Raw genomic sequence first — 19,480 nt, 5'->3', positions numbered from 1 at the left:
TTGAAACATGGAAAAGGTAACTAATACATCGGATGTTTCAATATCCTGAAAGATTTTTAACATGCTAGAAAGAGTGACTGAATTGAATAAGGTCAAGTTTAAAAATCCTTTTTTTGGTCCATTTTGATTATTTTGCTTTCAGGTATAATAGAAGGATTGTAGCCACATATGTGAAAAATGGTTGGGCCTTGAAATAGGATTTCTTTTGCATCTTCCAAAAGAAAGCATATGTGATCTTGAACTGTGTTATACAAAATGCCTGGAGAAAAAGGAAGTGGGAGTATTATTTTACTTCATCTTGGTAGACAATACATTTATTCCTTTTTCATTCAGCAGACATGTTAGGTATAAACACTGCTGTGACTCTTGTGGAGCTCCTACACTAATGGGAGAGACAAACAGCTAAAGAGAACCAATAATAGAATGCTTGATGTGCTTATAGAAGCATGTTTTTTAGTGCTGTTGTATCCCAAAGGATTGAAACTCCATAGAAATTTTATTTGTAGAGGGTCTTGAGGAATGAGTAGGAGACTATCAAGTGGAGGTCATTCTAGGAAGAGAGGAAAGTATATCCTGATGCTTGATAAAGCATGAGGTTTCAAAGGATCAGTGAATTTTCTTGTGTGCTGAAAGTTCATGTGGTAAGGGCTCTGTGACAGTCCTTTAATGAGGTCAGGAAACTTAGGGACAAGTATAATGACCAAATCTAAGGTCAACTGATGCCCACCTCATGCCCCTGAGAATAGTTTAACTTATACAGTGATTCAGCAATATAATATTACTGTTAATATTTATTTTATAATTTCTTAGCAATATTATCAAGTGACAATGAGAATATTATATAAATCTCGCTTGGAAAAAGCCTGTTGAAAAGTAAGTGTTGAGAAACCATCCTTAGTTGCTAATATTGAAGAGGTTGTATATTTAAAATGTTAAACATACTGAAAGGCCGGGCGCGGTGGCTCACGCCTGTAATCCCAGGACTTTGGGAGGTCGAGGTGGGTGGATCACCTGAGGTCGGGAGTTAGAGACCAGCCTGACCAACATGGAGAAACCTCGTCTCTACTAAAAATACAAAATTAGCCGGGCATGGTGACACCTGCCTGTAATCTCACCTACTTGGGAGACTGAGGCAGGAGAATCACTTGAACCTGGGAGGCAGAGGTTGCAGTAAGCCAAGGTCATGCCATTGCACTACAGCCTGGGTGACAAGAGTGAAACTCTGTCTCAAGAAAAAAAAAAAAAAACCTACTGAAATAGTTTATGTTATTTCCTCAACATTTTGGTTTAAAAAGCATTCATCTGCTTTTCTGTCTCGCATTTCAAAATTTCCAAATAGCATGAATTGTATAGTTCACTGTTTATGATATGAATAGAAGCATTATATTGATGAACTTGAGAAGATGTTCTGACACACAAAAAGACTGATGTCATGCATTTTTGTACCTTTTTTTAAATTTTATTATTATTATACTTTAAGTTTTAGGGTACATGTGCACAACGTGTAGGTTTGTTACATATGTGTGCATGTGCCATGTTGGTGTGCTGCAGCCATTAACTTGTCATTTAGCATTAGGTATATCTCCTAATGCTATCCCTCCCCACCCCCCCACCCCACAACAGGCCCTGGTGTGTGATGTTCCCCTTCCTGTGTCCATGTGTTCTCATTGTTCAATTCCCACCTATGAGTGAGAACATGCAGTGTTTGTTTTATTGTCCTTGCAATAGTTTGCTGAGAATGATGGTTTCCAGTTTCATCCATGTCCCTACAAAGGACATGAACTCATCATTTTTTATGGCTGCATAGTATTCCATGGTGTATATGTGCCACATTTTCTTAATCCAGTCTATCATTGTTGGACATTTGGGTTGGTTCCAAGTCTTTGCTATTGTGAATAGTGCCACAATAAACATGTGTGCATGTGTTTTTTTAGCAGCATGAGTTATAATCCTTTGGGTATATACCCAGTAATGGGATGGCTGGGTCAAATGGTATTTCTAGTTCTAGATCCCTGAGGAATCGCCACACTGACTTCCACAGTGGTTGAACTAGTTTACAGTCCCACCAACAGTGTAAAAGTGTTCCTATTTCTCCACATCCTCTCCAGCATCTGTTGTTTCCTGACTTTTTAAATGATGGCCATTCTAACTGGTGTGAGATGGTATCTCATTGTGGTTTTGATTTGCATTTCTCTGATGGCCAGTGATGATGAGCATTTTTTCATGTGTCTTTTGGCTGCATAAATGTCTTCTTTTGAGAAGTGTCTGTTCATGTCCTTTGCCCACTTTTTGATGGGGTTGTTTGTTTTTTTCTTGTAAATTTGTTGGAGTTCATTGTAGATTCTGGATATTAGCCCTTTGTCAGATGAGTAGATTGCAAAACTTTTCTCCCATTCTGTAGGTTGCCTGTTCACTCTGATGATAGTTTCTTTTGCTGTGCAGAAGCTCTTTAGTTTAATTAGATCCCATTTGTCAATTTTGGCTTTTGTTGCCATTGCTTTTGATGTTTTAGACATGAAGTCCTCGCCCATGCCTATGTCCTGAATGGTATTGCCTAGGTTTTCTTCTAAGGTTTTTATGGTTTTAGGTCTAACATTTAAGTCTTTAATCCATCTTGAATTAATTTTTGTATAAGGTGTAAGGAAGGGATCCAGTTTCAGCTTTCTACATATGGCTAGCCAGTTTTCCTAGCACCATTTATTAAATAGGGAATCCTTTCCCCATTTCTTGTTTTTGTCAGGTTTGTCAAAGATCAGATAGTTGTAGATTTGTGGCATTATTTCTGAGGGCTCTGTTCTGTTCCATTAGTCTATATCTCTGTTTTGGTATCAGTACCATGCTGTTTTGGTTACTGTAGCCTTGTAGTATAGTTTGAAGTCAGGTAGCATGATGCCTCCAGCTTTGTTCTTTGGCTTAGGATTGACTTGGCCATGCGGGCTCTTTTTTGGTTCCATATGAACTTTAAAGTAGTTTTTTCCAAATCTGTGAAGAAAGTCATTGGTAGCTTGATGGGGATGGCATTGAATCTATAAATTACCTTGGGCAGTATGGCCATTTTCATGATATTGATTCTTCCAACCCATGAGCATGGAATATTCTTCCATTTGTTTGTATCTTCTTTTATTTCATTGAGCAGTGGTTTGTAGTTCTCCTTGAAGAGGTCCTTCACATTCCTTGTAAATTGGATTCCTAGGTATTTTATTCTCTTTGAAGCAATTGTGAATGGGAGTTCCCTCATGATTTGGCTCTCTGTTTGTCTGTGATTGGTGTATAAGAATGCTTGTCATTTTTGTACATTGATTTTGTATCCTGAGACTTTGCTGAAGTTGCTAATCAGCTTAAGGAGATTTTGGGCTGAGACAATGGGGTTTTCTAGATATACAATCATGTCATCTGCAAACAGGGATAATTTGACTTCCTCTTTCCCTAATTGAATGCCCTTTATTTCCTTCTCCTGCCTGATTGCCCTGGCCAGAACTTCCAACACTATGTTGAACAGGAGTGGTGAGAGAGGGCATCCCTGTCTTGTGCCAGTTTTCAAAGGGAATGCTTCCAGTTTTTGCCCATTCAGTATGATATTGGCTGTAGGTTTGTCATAGATAGCTCTTATTATTTTGAGATACGTCCTATCAGTACCTAATTTATTGAGAATTTTGAGCATGAAGGGTTGTTGAATTTTGTCAAAGGCCTTTTCTGCATCTATTGAGATGATCATGTGGTTTTTGTCTTTGGTTCTGTTTATATGCTGGATTACATTGATTGATTTGCGTATGTTCAACCAGCCTTGCATCCCAGGGATGAAGCCCACTTGATCATGGTGTATAAGCTTTTTGATGTGCTGCTGGATTCGGTTTGCCATTATTGTATTGAGGATTTTTGCATCAATGTTCATCAAGGATATTGGTCTAAAATTCTCTTTTTTGGTTGTGTCTCTGCCTGGCTTTGGTGTCAGGTTGATGCTGGCCTCATAAAATGAGTTAGGGAGGATTCCCTCTTTTTCTATCGAGTGGAATAGTTTCAGAAGGAATGGTACTAGCTCCTCCTTCTACCTCTGGTAGAATTTGGCTGTGAATCCATCTGGTGCTGGACTTTTTTTGGTTGGTAAGCTATTGATTATTGCCCCAATTTCAGAGCCTGTTATTGGTCTATTCAGAGATTCAACTTCTTCCTGGTTGTACCTTCCTTAATTAAATATATTCTTTTCTCCATTTGTAATAGAGTGTTATGGAAATTGTCTAGGCTTTGATCATCTAAATTTATTTTATTTGGAAACTGAACTGGTTATTCCACTGAGCTACTGTTGCAAGATACAAAAGAAAAGAGATAAACAAATTGAATGTTCATTCTGACAGCTATTTTGATTACTAATAATTTAAGGGCACATTTTAAAATACAGGTTCTTTTATGTTATATTATAAATGGAAAAATTCATTTCTCCATGCATGAAATATAAACTCTGGAAAGTCTCCAGGGGTAGTATTAACCATCTTGGAGTACTAACACTGAGAAAATGTTTAGTAATCAAAATAATACTTTATAAATCTTGGACTCATTGATTCTTTGGATTTTTGGTAATCTAAAAAGAACAAAAAATATTGTTGTGTTTATAAATTCCAAGACTAATTGCAAATTTCTTTCTTTCTGTTTTTTTTTTTTTTTTGGATACAGAATCTTTTTTTTTTTATTATTATACTTTAAATTTTAGGGTACATGTGCACAATGTGCAGGTTTGTTACATATGTATCCATGTGCCATGTTGTTTTGCTGCACCCATTAACTCGTCATTTAGCATTAGGTATATCTCCTAATGCTGTCCCTCCCCCCTCCCCCCACCCCACAACAGTCCCCGGAGTGTGATGTTCCCTTTCCTGTGTCCATGAGTTCTCATTGTTCAGTTCCCACCTATGAGTGAGAACATGCGGTGTTTGGTTTTTTGTCCTTGGGATAGTTTACTGAGAATGATGGTTTCCAGCTTCATCCATGTCCCTACAAAGGACATGAACTCATCATTTTTTATGGCTGCATAGTATTCCATGGTGTATATGTGCCACATTTTCTTAATCCAGTCCATCCTTGTTGGACATTTGGGTTGGTTCCAACTCTTTGCTATTGTGAATAGTGCCACAATAAACATATGTGTGCATGTATCTTTATAGCAGCATGATTTATAGTCCTTTGGGTATATACCCAGTAATGGGATGGCTGGGTCAAATGGTATTTCTAGTTCTAGATCCCTGAGGAATCGCCACACTGACTTCCACAATGGTTGAACTAGTTTACAGTCCCACCAACAGTGTAAAAGTGTTCCTATTTCTCCACATCCTCTCCAGCACCTGTTGTTTCCTGACTTTTTAATGATGGCCATTCTAACTGGTGTGCGATGGTATCTCACTGTGGTTTTGATATGCATTTCTCTGATGGCCAGTGATGATGAACATTTTTTCATGTGTTTTTTGGCTGCATAATTGTCTTCTTTTGAGAAGTGTCTGTTCATGTCCTTCACCCACTTTTTGATGGGGTTGTTTGTTTTTTTCTTGTAAATTTGTTTGAGTTCATTGTAGATTCTGGATATTAGCCCTTTGTCAGATGAGTAGCTTGCAAAACTTTTCTCCCATTCTGTAGGTTGCCTGTTCACTCTGATGGTAGTTTCTTTTGCTGTGCAGAAGTTTAATTAGATCCCATTTGTCAATTTTGGCTTTTGTTGCCATTGCTTTTGGTGTTTTAGACATGAAGTCCTTGCCCACGCCATGAAGTCCTTGCCCACGCCCATGAATGGTATTGCCTAGGTTTTCTTCTAGGGTTTTTATGGTTTTAGGTCTAACATTTAAGTCTTTAATCCATCTTCAATTAATTTTTGTATAAGGTGTAAGGAAGGGATCCGGTTTCAGCCTTCTAAATATGGCTAGCCAGTTTTCCCAGCACCATTTATTAAATAGGGAATCCTTTCCCCATTTCTTGTTTTTGTCAGGTTAGTCAAAGATCAGATAGTTGTAGATATGCGGCATTATTTCTGAGGACTCTGTTCTGTTCCATTGATCTATGTCTCTGTTGTGGCACCAATACCATGCTGTTTTGGTTACTGTAGCCTTGTAGTATAGTTTGAAGTCAGGTAACGTGATGCCTCCAGCTTTGTTCTTTTGGTTTAGGATTGACTTGGCGATGCGGGCTCTTTTTTGGTTCCATATGAACTTTAAAGTAGTTTTTTCCAATTCTGTGAAAAAAGTCATTGGTAGCTTGATGGGGATGGCATTGAATCTATAAATTACCTTGGGCGGTATGGCCATTTTCGCGATATTGATTCTTTCAACCCATGAACGTGGAATGTTCTTCCATTTGTTTGTATCCTCTTTTATTTCATTGAGCAGTGGTTTGTAGTTCTCCTTGAAGAGATCCTTCATGTCCCTTGTAAATTGGATTCCTAGGTATTTTATTCTCTTTGAAGCAGTTGTGAATGAGAGTTCACTCATGATTTGGCTCTCTGTTTGTCTGTGATTGGTGTACAAGAATGCTTGTGATTTTTGTACATTGATTTTGTATCCTGAGACTTTGCTGAAGTTGCTAATCAGCTTAAGGAGATTTTGGGCTGAGACAATGGGGTTTTCTAGATATACAATCATGTCATCTGCAAACAGGGATAATTTGACTTCCGCTTTTCCTAATCAAATTCTCTTTATTTCCTTCTCCTGCCTGATTGCCCTGGCCAGAACTTCCAGCACTATGTTGAATAGGAGTGGTGAGAGAGGGCATCCCTGTCTTGTGCCAGTTGTCAAAGGGAATGCTTCCAGTTTTTGCCCATTCAGTATGATATCGGCTGTGGGCTTGTCATAGATAGCTCTTATTATTTTGAGATACATCCCATCAATACCTAATTTATTGAGAGTTTTTAGCATGATGTGTTGTTGAATTTTGTCAAAGGCCTTTTCTGCATCTATTGAGATAATCATGTGGTTTTTGTTTTTGGTTCTGTTTATATGCTGGATTACTTTTATTGATTTGTGTATGTTGAATCAGCCTTGCATCCCAGGGATGAAGCCCACTTGATCATGGTGTATAAGCTTTTTGATGTGCTGCTGGATTTGGTTTGCCAATATTTTATTGAGGATTTTTGCATCAATGTTCATCAAGGATATTGGTCTGAAATTCTCTTTTTTGGTTATGTTTCTGGCAGGCTTTGGTATCAGGACGATGCTGGCCTCATAAAATGTGTTAGGGAGGATTCCCTCTTTTTCTATCGATTGGAATAGTTTCAGAAGGAATGGTACCAGTTCCTCCTTGTACCTCTGGTAGAATTCGGCTGTGAATCCATCAGGTTCTGGACTCTTTTTGGTTGGTAAGCTATTGATTATTGCCCCAATTTCAGAGCCTGTTATTGGTCTATTCAGAGATTCAACTTCTTCCATGTTTAGTCTTGGGAGGGTGTATTTGGCAAGGAATTTATTCGTTTCTTCTAGATTTTCTAGTTTATTTGCATAGAGGTGTTTGTAGTATTCTCTGATGGTAGATTGTATTTCTGAGGGATCAGTGGTGAGAACTCTCCACCCCAAATCAACAGAATATACATTTTTTTCAGCACCACACCACACCTATTCCAAAATTGACCGCATAGTTGGAAGTAGAGCTCTCCTCAGCAAATGTAAAACAACAGAAATGATAACAAACTGTCTCTCAGACCACAGTGCATTCAAACTAGAACTCAGGATTAAGAAACTCACTCAAAACCGCTCAACTACATGGAAACTGAACAACCTGCTCCTGAATGACTATTGGGTACGTAATGAAATGAAGGCAGAAATAAAGATGTTCTTTGAAACCAACGAGAACAAAGACACAACATACCAGAATCTCTGGTACGCATTCAAAGCAGTGTGTAGATGGAAATTTATAGCACTAAATGCCCACAAGCGAAAGCAGGAAAGATCTAAAATTGACACCCTAACATCACAATTAAGAGAACTAGAAAAGCAAGAGCAAACACATTCAAAGGCTAGCAGAAGGCTAGAAATAACTAAAATCAGAGCAGAACTGAAGGAAATAGAGACACAAAAATCCCTTCAAAAAATTGATGAATCCAGGAGCTGGTTTTTTGAAAAGATCAACAAAATTGATAGACCGCTAGCAAGACTAATAAAGAGGAAAAGAGAGAAGAATCAAATGGATACAGAATCTTACTCTGTCACCCAGGCTGGAGTGCAGTCACGATCTTGGCTTAGTGCAGCCTCTGCCTCTCAGTTCAACTGATTGTCGTGCCTCTGCCTCCTGAGTAGCTGGGACTTACAGGTGTGTGCTACGACACCCAGCTAATTTTTTGTATTTTAGTAAAGATGGGATTTCACCATGTTGCCCAGGCTGGTCTCGAACTCCTGAGCTCAGACACTCTGCCTTCATCAGTGTCCCAAAGTGCTGGGATTACAGGTGTGAGCCACTGTGCCCGTACTAATCATAAATTTTTTATTCCAGAGAAATTGTTTTTTGTTTTTCTTCTGTGTATGTTGATGAAAAAATAAGGAAGAAACAGAAACTACAAATTTAAAGTTACTGAAAATATCACACCTTTTTAAATGTTTATTATGAGTTTTACATTAAAAAAACTTTTAGGTTCAGGGGTACATGTGCAGGTTTGTTATATAAGTCAACTTGTGTAATGAGGGTTTGCTGTGCAGATTACTTTTCTCACCCAGGTACTAAGCATAGTACCTGATAATTTTTTTTTCCTGATTTTCTCCTTCCTCCCACCGTCCACCCTGAGGTAGGCCCCAGTGTCTCTTGTTTCTCTGCTTGTATCCATGTGTTCTCATTATTTAGCTCCCACTTATAAGTGAGAATATGCAGTATTTGTTTTTTTGTTGTTATTGTTCCTGCGTTAGTTTGTTAGGAATATTGGCCACCAGCTTCATCCATGTTTCTGCAAAGGACTTGATCATGTTCTTTATTGTGGCTGCGCCGTATTCTATTATGTATCCCTACCACATTTCCATTATGCAGTCTATTGTCAATGGACATTTAGGTTGATTCTTTGTCTTTGCTATTGTGAATAGTGCTACAATGAACATATGTGTGCATGTATCTTTATGGTAGAATGATTTATATTCCTTTTGGTATATACCCAGTAATGGGACTGCTGGGTCGAATGGCAGTTATGTTTTAGTTTTTTGAGGAATTGCTACACTGCTTTCCACAAGGGTTGAACTTAATTTACACCCCCACCAGCAGTGTATAAGCATTCTTTCTTCTCTGCAATCTTGCTAGCCTCTGTTATTTTGTCTTATTTTTAATATTAACATTTCTGACTGGTGTGACATGGTATCTCATTTTGGCTGTGATTTGAATTTCTCTAATGATTAGTGATATTGAGTATTATTTCATATGCTTGTTGGCCATATGTATGTCTTCTTTTGAAAAGTGTCTGTTCATATCCTTTTCTCACTTTTTAATGGGGTTGCTTTTTTTTCTGGTATATTTGTTTAAGTTCCTTATAGATTCTGGATATTAGACCTTTTTCCAGTGCATAGTTTACAAATATTTTCTCTTATTTTGTAGGTCATCTGTATACTCTGTTGATAGTTTCTTTTGCTGTGCGGAAGCTCTTTAGTTTAATTGGATCCCATTTGTCAATATTTGCTTTTGTTGCAATTGCTTTTCGTGTATTTGTCATGAAATCTTTACCAATTCCTATGCCCAGAATGGTATTTTTTAGGTTGTCTTCCAGGGTTTTTATAGATCTGTGTTTTACATTTAAGTCTTTAACCCATCTTGAGTTGATTTTTGCATGTGGTGTAAGGAAGGGGTCCAGCTTCAATCTTTTGCATATTGGTAGCCAGTTATTCCAGCACTATTTGCATGTTTTTGTCAGCTTTGTTGAAAATTAGATGGTTGAAGGTGTTCAGCATTATTTCTGGCTCTCTCTTCTGTTCTGTTGGTCAATTTGTCTGGTTTTATACCAGTATCATGCTGTTTTGTTTACTGTAGCCCTGTAGTATAGTCTGAAGTAGGGCAATGTGATGCTTCCAATTTTGTTCATTTTGCCTAGGATTACCTTGGCTATTTGTTATATTTTTTTGTTCCATGTGGATTTTAAAATATTTTTTTCTAGCTCTTGAAGACTGTCATTGGTAGTTTAATTGGAATAGTATTGAATCTGTAAACTGCTTTGGGTAGTATGGCCATTTCGATGATATTAATTCTTCCTGTCCATGAGCACGGAATGTTTTTCCATTTGTTTGTGTCATCTCTGATTTATCTGAGTAGTGTTTTTGTAGATTCTTATTGTAGAGATCTTCCCCCCTTGTTAATTATATTTCTAGATAATTTATTCTTTTTATGGTAATTATGAATGGGATTGTGTTCCTGATTCGGCTCTTGGCTTTATGTACAAAATCATTAGGAATGTGATGTGTAGACTCAAATTGATAGTTTAGATCCCAGCTCTAGCTTAAAATTCTTCTGAATGACTTTGGAAAAATTACATAACCATTAAACAATTTATTAAATGGCCATAAAATAGTACTGTAGTATTATGTATGAATCAAATGAAATAACCCCTAAAAAGCACATAATAATTTCCTGATGCATTGTAAGTGCTAGGTAAATTTTGGCTGCTTGTATTATTTTCATCCTTATTACCATTAGTACTATCACTGATGTCACCTTCTCAATGTGGCCTTTCCCGACCATAGCATCTCAAGAAAGGCCACCCATTTGTCTTTATCACAGCACCTTTGTTTCTGCATCGTAGTATTTTCATAGGTTCTGTTTCATATGTTATTCACTTGTTTATTTTCTGCCCTTCTCATTAGAATGAGGACTAGGATCATGTATGTGTTGTTCACTATTGTCTCCCTAGCACTTATTACTCAGCAATATTTTTTGAATAAATGAATAGATGCAATGTTACCTTGTGTCTTATTTTAACTACAAACAAGAATTGTCTTCCATTACCTCTCTTTTATAAAGAGAATTTCATCCCTTTGATTTGTCTCTCTCCTTTGAACCTACTGCATGTGATGTTTCTCTGTTACTTTATCTTTAGAGAGGGAAGTCTTTGCCCAATATGGGGGATTGAGATGGGCCTTTCGGAGAGCTGATAGGCCCCTGTTGAGGTAATCCAAATTTTTATAAAAGGAGAAGAGAAAAGCTTAGACTTCTTCACATTTCATTTTGTCAGAGATTTTTTTGTTTGTCAGGTCAGTAAAAGGAAGGAGCTCCATAGGCAGCTGAGGCAGAGTTTGGGGCATTGCTGCCTTTCTTGGTTAGCCCACAGCATCCCCCATTTTCTTTCATACAACACACATGCCCAGTGTAAGCTGTGAGTGAAGACTCAGCCTAGCAGTTTCACTGAGGTATTGGAGTAGGTCCTAATTGGGTTTGTCTTTCCTCATTAAGAACTCAGCTCTGGCCAGCTGAGCTTGGGCATACTATTGGTGTTCTACTGAGAATCATGTCCATGTTTTTTCCCCAGTGATAAATTCTGATCAATTTTCACACTCACTTGTGGTGGATAGGCTTGCCTGGACATACCTGAACATGCTTTGTTTCCAGATGTTTTTGCAATACCTACATGGATGGTTTAACAGAAGCTGGTATAATGTCTTGTTATAGTGCAGCATAAAAACTGCTTACTCCACTTCAGACGTACTACGTTCCTCCTCTGTGTTCTATAAACACATTTCTGCCTCAGTGCCTTTGTCCTTACAGTTCTTTTGGCTTGCAATGCTTTTCCCATAGATTTCCCCATGGCTTGCTCCTTTACTTCATTCAGGTACCTTGAATTATATATGTGTTTTTTTTACTTCTGTGGCCAGATGATACAGTTCTTTTATACATGTCATAATAATCCTGGTTGTTTATGTTTATCTTTTTTAAGATTTGTAATACATTTTCACTGAAAATTTATAGTTGAATGGAATAAATGCCTCTCTACAGCTCTATTTTATTTCATATATAAGGAATTTTATTCTTTATGTATATTTAGGCTAACCCCAAGTTTTTTCTATCTGCATGTGGAAGCTTATTCAGAATCCTTCTAGAAACTGAATGAATTGAATTTTCTTTGAAAAATTAGCACTGTGAAATTTCTGTAAAAATTTACAGCTATATTTGAAATGACAGTAAATTCTATGCTAAAGAAAACATACTTTATTAAAGATAGTTGTTTTGTATCTGCTATGTCAAAGTTACTTGATTAGCTGGGTACTGTGTAGGTCCAAAGAAATTTATGATATCTCTGCCCTTTATTTTACAATAAATTGTGGAAAATAATGAAAACAATAATGACAATAAGTAACATTTATTGAGTGCTTAATATGTCAAGCATTGTTTTAAGTATTTTATTTTAAGGTACGTATACATGAAAGGAAATGAGCATATTAAAGCAGAAATCTCAGAATCTGGGAGTTGTAATGGATCCTGTTCAACCTTACGAACCTGGTGGAAGCTCTTTAATGCTTTTGCAGGTATTCCTACAGGATCTCCATAGGAATTCACAAGAAGGGCTCTGAGCTCCTGAAGGAGAAGCTGCACAAAGCTCACAAGGAGCTGCAGCTGAAGGATGAAGACTGTGAGCAGCTGTTCCTAGTGCAGGAGCAGCCGCACAGGAGCTTGGAGCTGATGGCCAGCCAGTTTGAGGAAGCCCACAAGATGGTGTGGGAAGCCAACATACAGTAGGCAGTGTCAGAAAAGCAGCTGAATGTGGAGGCATGGGGAAAGATAGGCATGCTGCAGGCAGAGGTGACAGCTTGAAGACACTGGTCATCATGTCCACACCAGCCTCTCCCAACTAGAAGCTCCACCTGCACCTGCTGAGCCCCACTAAGGATGGGCCCTGCAAGGCCCACTGTCAACATAAGAGCATCAGCAGTGCCCTCTCCTTGGCCTTGTGCCCCACTGTGAGACATGCCCTCACCTTGGACAAGGAGGTGGATGTGACATTATTGGCAGAGTTCCAAGTCTGGAAGGAATTACCTACCCTGGACAAGACCTGTTCCTTGCTGCAAAGGGTCTAGTGGGAGGATATGGATCCCTGCCTGGACTTCACAGTGCAGAATCTCTTGCCACAGGTGTAGGCCTCTGTGGGGGACAACACACTCACCATCAAGACTGTGGCTTTGCAGAAGCTGCCTGTAGTGAGGGTAACTGTGGTCAATTGTGGCAGTGCCAATAGATGTGTCTTGAGCAATTTGGCCTATACCTGCCACCACCACCACATCTGGCTTTGTGACTTTGAGAGCCACTACCACATCTCACTGTCTTCTCAGGCTAGGATCACTGTAGTGTGCAACTTTTTCATCTATATCTGCTACATCCACAAGGCCTGCTGCAACAGGATTTGAAGCCGGTGTTCTGGGAGATCACAAAGCTGTGAAAAGAGATACAGCTGGCCAAATTGAGCTCCCCCTAGAAGCCTAGGGTGTTACCTGGGCCTGGATGTGGGCTTCTCAGGATGGGCAGACACACATAAAAATAAGGATCCTGGTACAGGATCTGAGACAGGTCTGTACCTCATGAAATGGCCTTTCTTTCACACTGAGTTCTGCAACTCACAGGTGGACTTTCAAGAAAATGCCAAAGATCAGGGAGTTCAGAGCCTGAAAAACACTTTTAATGGCAGCTTTTCCTGAGGCAGCCATGAACATCTATCATTGTTAATATAGTTCTTATCATGAATTGTGCCCTTTGCATCTCTAGCTGTTGTCTAATTCTTCTGTTATGTGATAGGCCTTCCTATACTTGAAAATGGTAGTATATCTTCTTGGGGGGAAGTCCTGGCACCTCTGTGGCAAGGTCAGCCCTAATGATTGGTCCTGAATCAGTGACGCCAGAAGAGTGATGGCAGAAGCGGTGTTCAGTCTTCTGCTATCAGTCTCTCTTTCCAAGTCTCCTGGGAGCTCCTTGAGGGCAGAAGCTCTTCTTCCCTTATTCCTAATTTTATCCCCAGTGTCTTGCACTGAGTTACATAAATGAATGAAAGTAAATAAATACAGTCTAGAGTTAATATGTTGGATCTCAAGCTTAGTGTGGATAAGACTAGATTTAAAAGGTTCTTATATGGTACTTCATCATCATTATTCTCCCATCTACCTCTCTACCCCTGCCCCGCCACAACTGTACTGTCTCTAAAGCATTAAAACTTCAGTGTCATTTATTTAAAAAAGTAAATATTCGGTGGCATTTATTTTAAAAAGTATTATCTTTGATTGAGGAAAACACCTAATCAGCATTATGGGCAGAACTCAGCATCCAGAATAAGACTGGGGTGAAGGGAGGGGTGGTGAAGCTTCAAGGGGAATGGGGTATGACTTCAGCAGCAAAGACCAGTGTGTTTGCATGGATTGTGACAGGCATACCCAGTATATTTTATTCTTTATCATTGTAAAAGGGAATAACTATGGATGGGAGGACATAAATTATTGAATTCTGGATGGAGATGACAAATTGAAGGTCCTAATAACCAATCTGAAGAAGTAATTGCATTTATAAAATTTACCACAGTACCATGGGGAACATAAAGAAATATTTTATATGTCCATGTATCATGCTACTCTAGCTAGATCTTAGATTCCCTAAGCAAGAAGACTGAGTTCATGTTTGTACTCCCAGTGTGTCTCTTTATGACATCTGCATAATAGATGGTCAGTAAGTGGTGAGTTAACTGGAATAGAGCACTTAGTTCTAGATCTCAAAAAAGTGTATAATTCCTGACCCAGTGCGGTGGCTCACGCCTGTAATCCCAGTACTTTGGGAGGCCGAGGCGGGCAGACCATGAGGTCAGGAGTTTGAGACCAGCCTGACAAACATGGTGAAACCCCATCTCTACTAAAAATACAAAAATTAGCTGTGTGTCATCGTGGGTACTTATAATCCCAGCTGCTTGGGAGGCTGAGGCATGAGAATCACTTGAACCGGGGAGGCGGAGGTTGCCACTGCACTCCAGCCTGGGTGACACAGTGAGACCCTGTCTCAAAAAAAAAAAAAAAGTGTATAAATTCCTTTAAAGGGAGCAAATGTAATAATCTTGGAAGTTATATAAGAATGCATGGCTTTACGTAGAAATGCCTAGTGAACTGTAGACATAGTAAGTCTCTGTATAAATTTGGGAAGATACAATGTTATGAGGCAGTTAAGATTAATATCTAGTGTTCCAGTGCCTGCTCTGTTACTAACTGGCTAGTAACACTATTTCTGTCATAGGGCTGTTAGGGTTTAAATGAGAAAGTGAATGTAAAGTGCTTAAAATATGGCTGGCGCAGATTGAGCTCCCATGGATATCAGAGAAATCAAGATTTGAGTAGATGAGATTAAAGCCAGGTCCTGATGAAGAAGTACGATTTAGGCAGAAGGATATGAACTATTAATTCTAGCACTTGCATTTAAAAGCTTTTGATCCTTGCCAAGTCTCTGAAACTCTCTGTGCTTTGTTTTCCTTTGTATAAAAAAGGGGCTATTGTAATCACAGTTCTTGGTACATAGTTTGTGCCCAACAATTAATAGTTTTTCTTATCATAGGTGTTATTACCACCTCTCTTATCATCATTGTCACCATTGTTGTTGTCATTTTCAGGGTAGAGAATAGCTAGAAATTGGTCATCTTGGAGTAGTGGAGCTGAGGTCTCAGGGAATAAAGGGAAACAAGATTTATATTTAGAAAAGGGTCTGACTGCAAAATGTCTCTTCAAATTAAATAACTATTAGAAAAATAGAAAAATTTGATCATGATTACAGTGAATTATGCTGATTGCAGTATCCAGGATATTGAATTTTATATAGAATAAATTTTACTTCAGTATTTTGAAATGATACTAATGATAACAAATTGTATTCTTGCAATGGCTCTTTTCTTTTTAAATACAAGCCTTTTCAAAGGACCCAAATTTGGGTGTTTTTATTGTACTGAAACCTATTATAAGATATATAACAAAAAGGACCATACTTTACAATTTGCCACTGTGACGACCTACCTTTGGAATTAGATTTGAAAGTGTTAAGTGGTTGATGCAGGGAGCAATGAAACAGTGAAAGTATTTTTATAAATCCAGTGTAATCATATCTTTGTTACAAAAATGAAATCTTTGAACTTTTAAAGTCAGAGTTAGTGATAGTTGATGTAGCTTTATCTAGTAATTCTGTGTTACTAAGCATTTTTCCTTAATTTTTTTCTCTCAGAACGATATCGCATTCAGAGTGAACAATTTGAAGATATTTGGCTCATAACCGATGAGCTTATTCTTCGCCTTCAAGAATATTTTGAAAAACAGGGAGTCAAAGATTTTGCATGTTCTTTTTCTGGATCTATACCCCTTCAAGAATATTTTGAGTTGATTGATCATCATTTTGAGGTGTGTATGATCATAACCCACATCATCTATAATCCTTAAATACATGAAAGAGAAATAGATGCTATAGAAAAATTCTGTATACATGCCATTAGGCTATGTGCTTCTGGTTGTTTTTATGTGGATGGTGGATTTCATGAATCCATTCCTGCCCACTTGCCCAGTTTGTGATCAATTACAGACATTTACAGGGTGGCTGCCTGGAGCTAACCATGTCGTCTGGCCCTGGAACAGAGCTGATTTAATTCTCCCACATGGAGACTTAACCCTTGACCCCAATAACCCAGTGTTAAAACTATTTGAGCTTATCAGAGGCCATTTGGCTAACTAATTCTAGCAGGCCATAAATGAGGTGTGATTATAAAGTAAAGTGGTTTTTCTTTTTCTTTTTTAACAAGCGTACCAGAACTTCTGTATCTGAATGAGGGTTAACACTTAAAATATTCCCCGGTATCTGGCACAGTGGGTGCTTAGTAAATGCTGAATGATTACATATATGAATAAATGAGATCTAACAGTAACTTTGTTCCTCTGAATATTTTGCATTTCTTCTTTGGAAGTGCCTTCAGAGCCTATGTTAGATTCTCTTGAATATCTCACTGGTGACGTGTCTTCATCTTTTGAAGATTGATTTGATGTTTAGGACTAGCCAAATATTTGTTTTGTGAGTGGATTTGACAGTGACAGTCATAGTTTTTTTTAAAAGTCCCATGTATTCAAGTCGTCAGGCTCCACTTATATAGTCTATAAACAGACCCTACAGACAATACAAAAGGGGAATTTTGAGAGAATTTTGAACATTATCCAAGTAAGCATTAGTTCTTAGGGGGACTACATTTCAGTTTAGGAGTGCATTTGTGCGTGTGTGTGTGTGTGTGTGTGTGTGTGTGAGAGAGAGAGAGAGAGAGAGAGAATTACCAGTCATATAATTTTTCAGTCAACCATTGAACATTCTAAGAGCATTGACTTTCAGCTATGAAGACTTCTTTAATGTTGTGTGAACATAAAAAGAAAATTTCAGGTGTATACAATCGAATTATGAATAATTATGTCATAATTCCTCATCTATGATGAGGATCTGTGATGACAATATTTTCTAGGAATGCATGCCTGTGGTCAAATTGTAGCACCAAAATTGACACAGTCTGTAAGAGTATGTTTAGGTATTGTATGGAATGAGAATCTTTGCAATTCTTTGGGATATATTTTAAGAAATTCTTGCTTCACTGTTGGAAACTTAAGTGTAGTGATTTGTGAAAGGGTCCACGGAAAGACTATACCAATTATATATTTGTAATATTTGAAATAGAGAATACTAGATACTATTGATTAATAAGTTTGACATATAATTTTCCCTTTATACTTTCTGGCTAGTAAGTAACTCCCTGGAGCTTCTGCATCAGGGGTGTGTCTTTTCTGAGGAGCGACTTAGAGAATATGGTGAACGACAGGCACTTTCATTTGTTACACACATAAATTAAGGGGGGCATGGTTATGCTTTCTTTGTTCTCTGTCTCCTTTCTCTGCTTTCAGCCATTAGTAAGATTTTAAACTTTGAATGCAGATGGGTTTTGGAATCCAAGTGTGCCTTGGAGTGTACACTTCATGAAGGCAGAAATTTTTGTCTGTATTATTCATTGCTTTAATTTCTAGTGCCTGGACCAGGGTTTGGCTCTGGGATCAATAAATATTTGTTAAGCATTGAAATTCTGACATGTGAAAACATTTCAATCACTGCTGCTTGGTTACACATTCAAAGGAATGATAACCTGGTTGATAGTCTGAGTATTGAGAATATCTTTTTAATTTTTTGGTGTATCAAGAATTTAGGAAATAAATTATTATAGCAGTAAATTATACAATTAAAAGAATGAGTTATTGATAGGTTAATGTCCTTTTAAAAACTTTATTTAAAAATATTTTTATGGCCGGGCGCGGTGGCTCACGCTTGTAATCCCAGCACTTTGGGAGGCCAAGGCGGGTGGATCATGAGGTCAGGAGATTGAGACCACGGTGAAACCCCGTCTCTACTAAAAAAATACAAAAAAATTAGCCGGGCGTGCTGGCGGGCGCCTGTAGTCCCAGCTACTCGGAGAGGCTGAGGCAGGAGAATGGCGTGAACCCGGGAGGCAGAGCTTGCAGTGAGCCGAGATCGCGCCACTGCACTCCAGCCTGGGCGACAGAGTGAGACTCCGTCTCAAAAAAAAAAAAAAAATATATATATATATATATATATATATATTTTTTTATTACAGGAAATAAATGATTATAGCAGTAAATAATACAGTTAGAAGAATGAATTATTGATAATTAGGTTAATGTCCTTTTAAAACTTTATTTTAAAATATTTTTATTACAGGAAATAAATTATTATAGCAGTAAATTATACAATTAGAAGAATGAATCATTGATAATTAGGTTAATGTTCTTTTAAAAACTTTATTTAAAAAATTTTTATTACTTAATTTTTGGTATTTTTTTGCTCAAGGGAATATTCTTTGATTTAGTTAGCTACCGAGTGCTTCTAAAGAGAACACTTGGACACAGGAAGGGGAACATCACACACCGGGGCCTGCTGTGGGGTGGGAGGAGCCGGGAGGGATAGCATTAGGAGATATACCTAATGTAAATGACGAGTTAATGGGTGCAGCACACCAACATGACACATGTATACATATGCAACAAACCTGCACGTTGTGCACATGTACCCTAGAACTTAAAGTATAATAATAATAAAAAAGAAAATGTCTCTCAAAATTGAAGGGTAAATAAAGACAAAATACATGAATACACTTAAAAAAAAGTTAAAATTTCAAGTTACTTTTATTTCATATGTAATTGTGGAATGCATGCCTGAAAGGGTAAGGAATTTGGTTTGTTACTAGAAATGTAGACTACAATATGTTTGACTTCTGAGCATTTTGAATATGATATTTATTTCAGCTAGTTTATTACTGTTTTGTAAAGTTGAGTTAGTGATTCACATGACCTAATCTTATGAAGTGTCCCTTTTACCCTGTGACTTTGGCTAGCTTTCTTTTATTTTTTATTTATTCATTTATTTATTTATTTGTTTATTTATTTATTTTGAGACAGGGAATCGCTCTGTGGCCCAGGCTAGTGTGCAGTGGCGCTATCTTGGCTCACTGCAAGCT

The 19,480-nt window shown here is 37.9% G+C and overlaps 1 protein-coding gene across 3 annotated transcripts in view; it reads left to right on the top strand.

The window, feature by feature from the left end:
• BBS9 (Bardet-Biedl syndrome 9) overlaps positions 1 to 19,480 on the top strand; it is a 478,120-nt gene that overhangs the window by 249,886 nt on the left and 208,754 nt on the right. For all 3 annotated transcript variants that reach the window (XM_003279188.3, XM_003279191.3, XM_030796212.1), the window contains one exon: positions 16,156 to 16,328. In XM_003279188.3, the coding sequence (XP_003279236.1) occupies positions 16,156 to 16,328 (173 nt within the window). The remainder of the gene's footprint in view (positions 1 to 16,155; positions 16,329 to 19,480) is intronic.

The sequence above is a fragment of the Nomascus leucogenys genome, chromosome 17, assembly GCF_006542625.1.
Source record: "Nomascus leucogenys isolate Asia chromosome 17, Asia_NLE_v1, whole genome shotgun sequence".
In the NCBI taxonomy this organism is placed as follows: domain Eukaryota; kingdom Metazoa; phylum Chordata; class Mammalia; order Primates; family Hylobatidae; genus Nomascus; species Nomascus leucogenys.
This window is presented reverse-complemented; position numbering and strand designations above follow the sequence as displayed.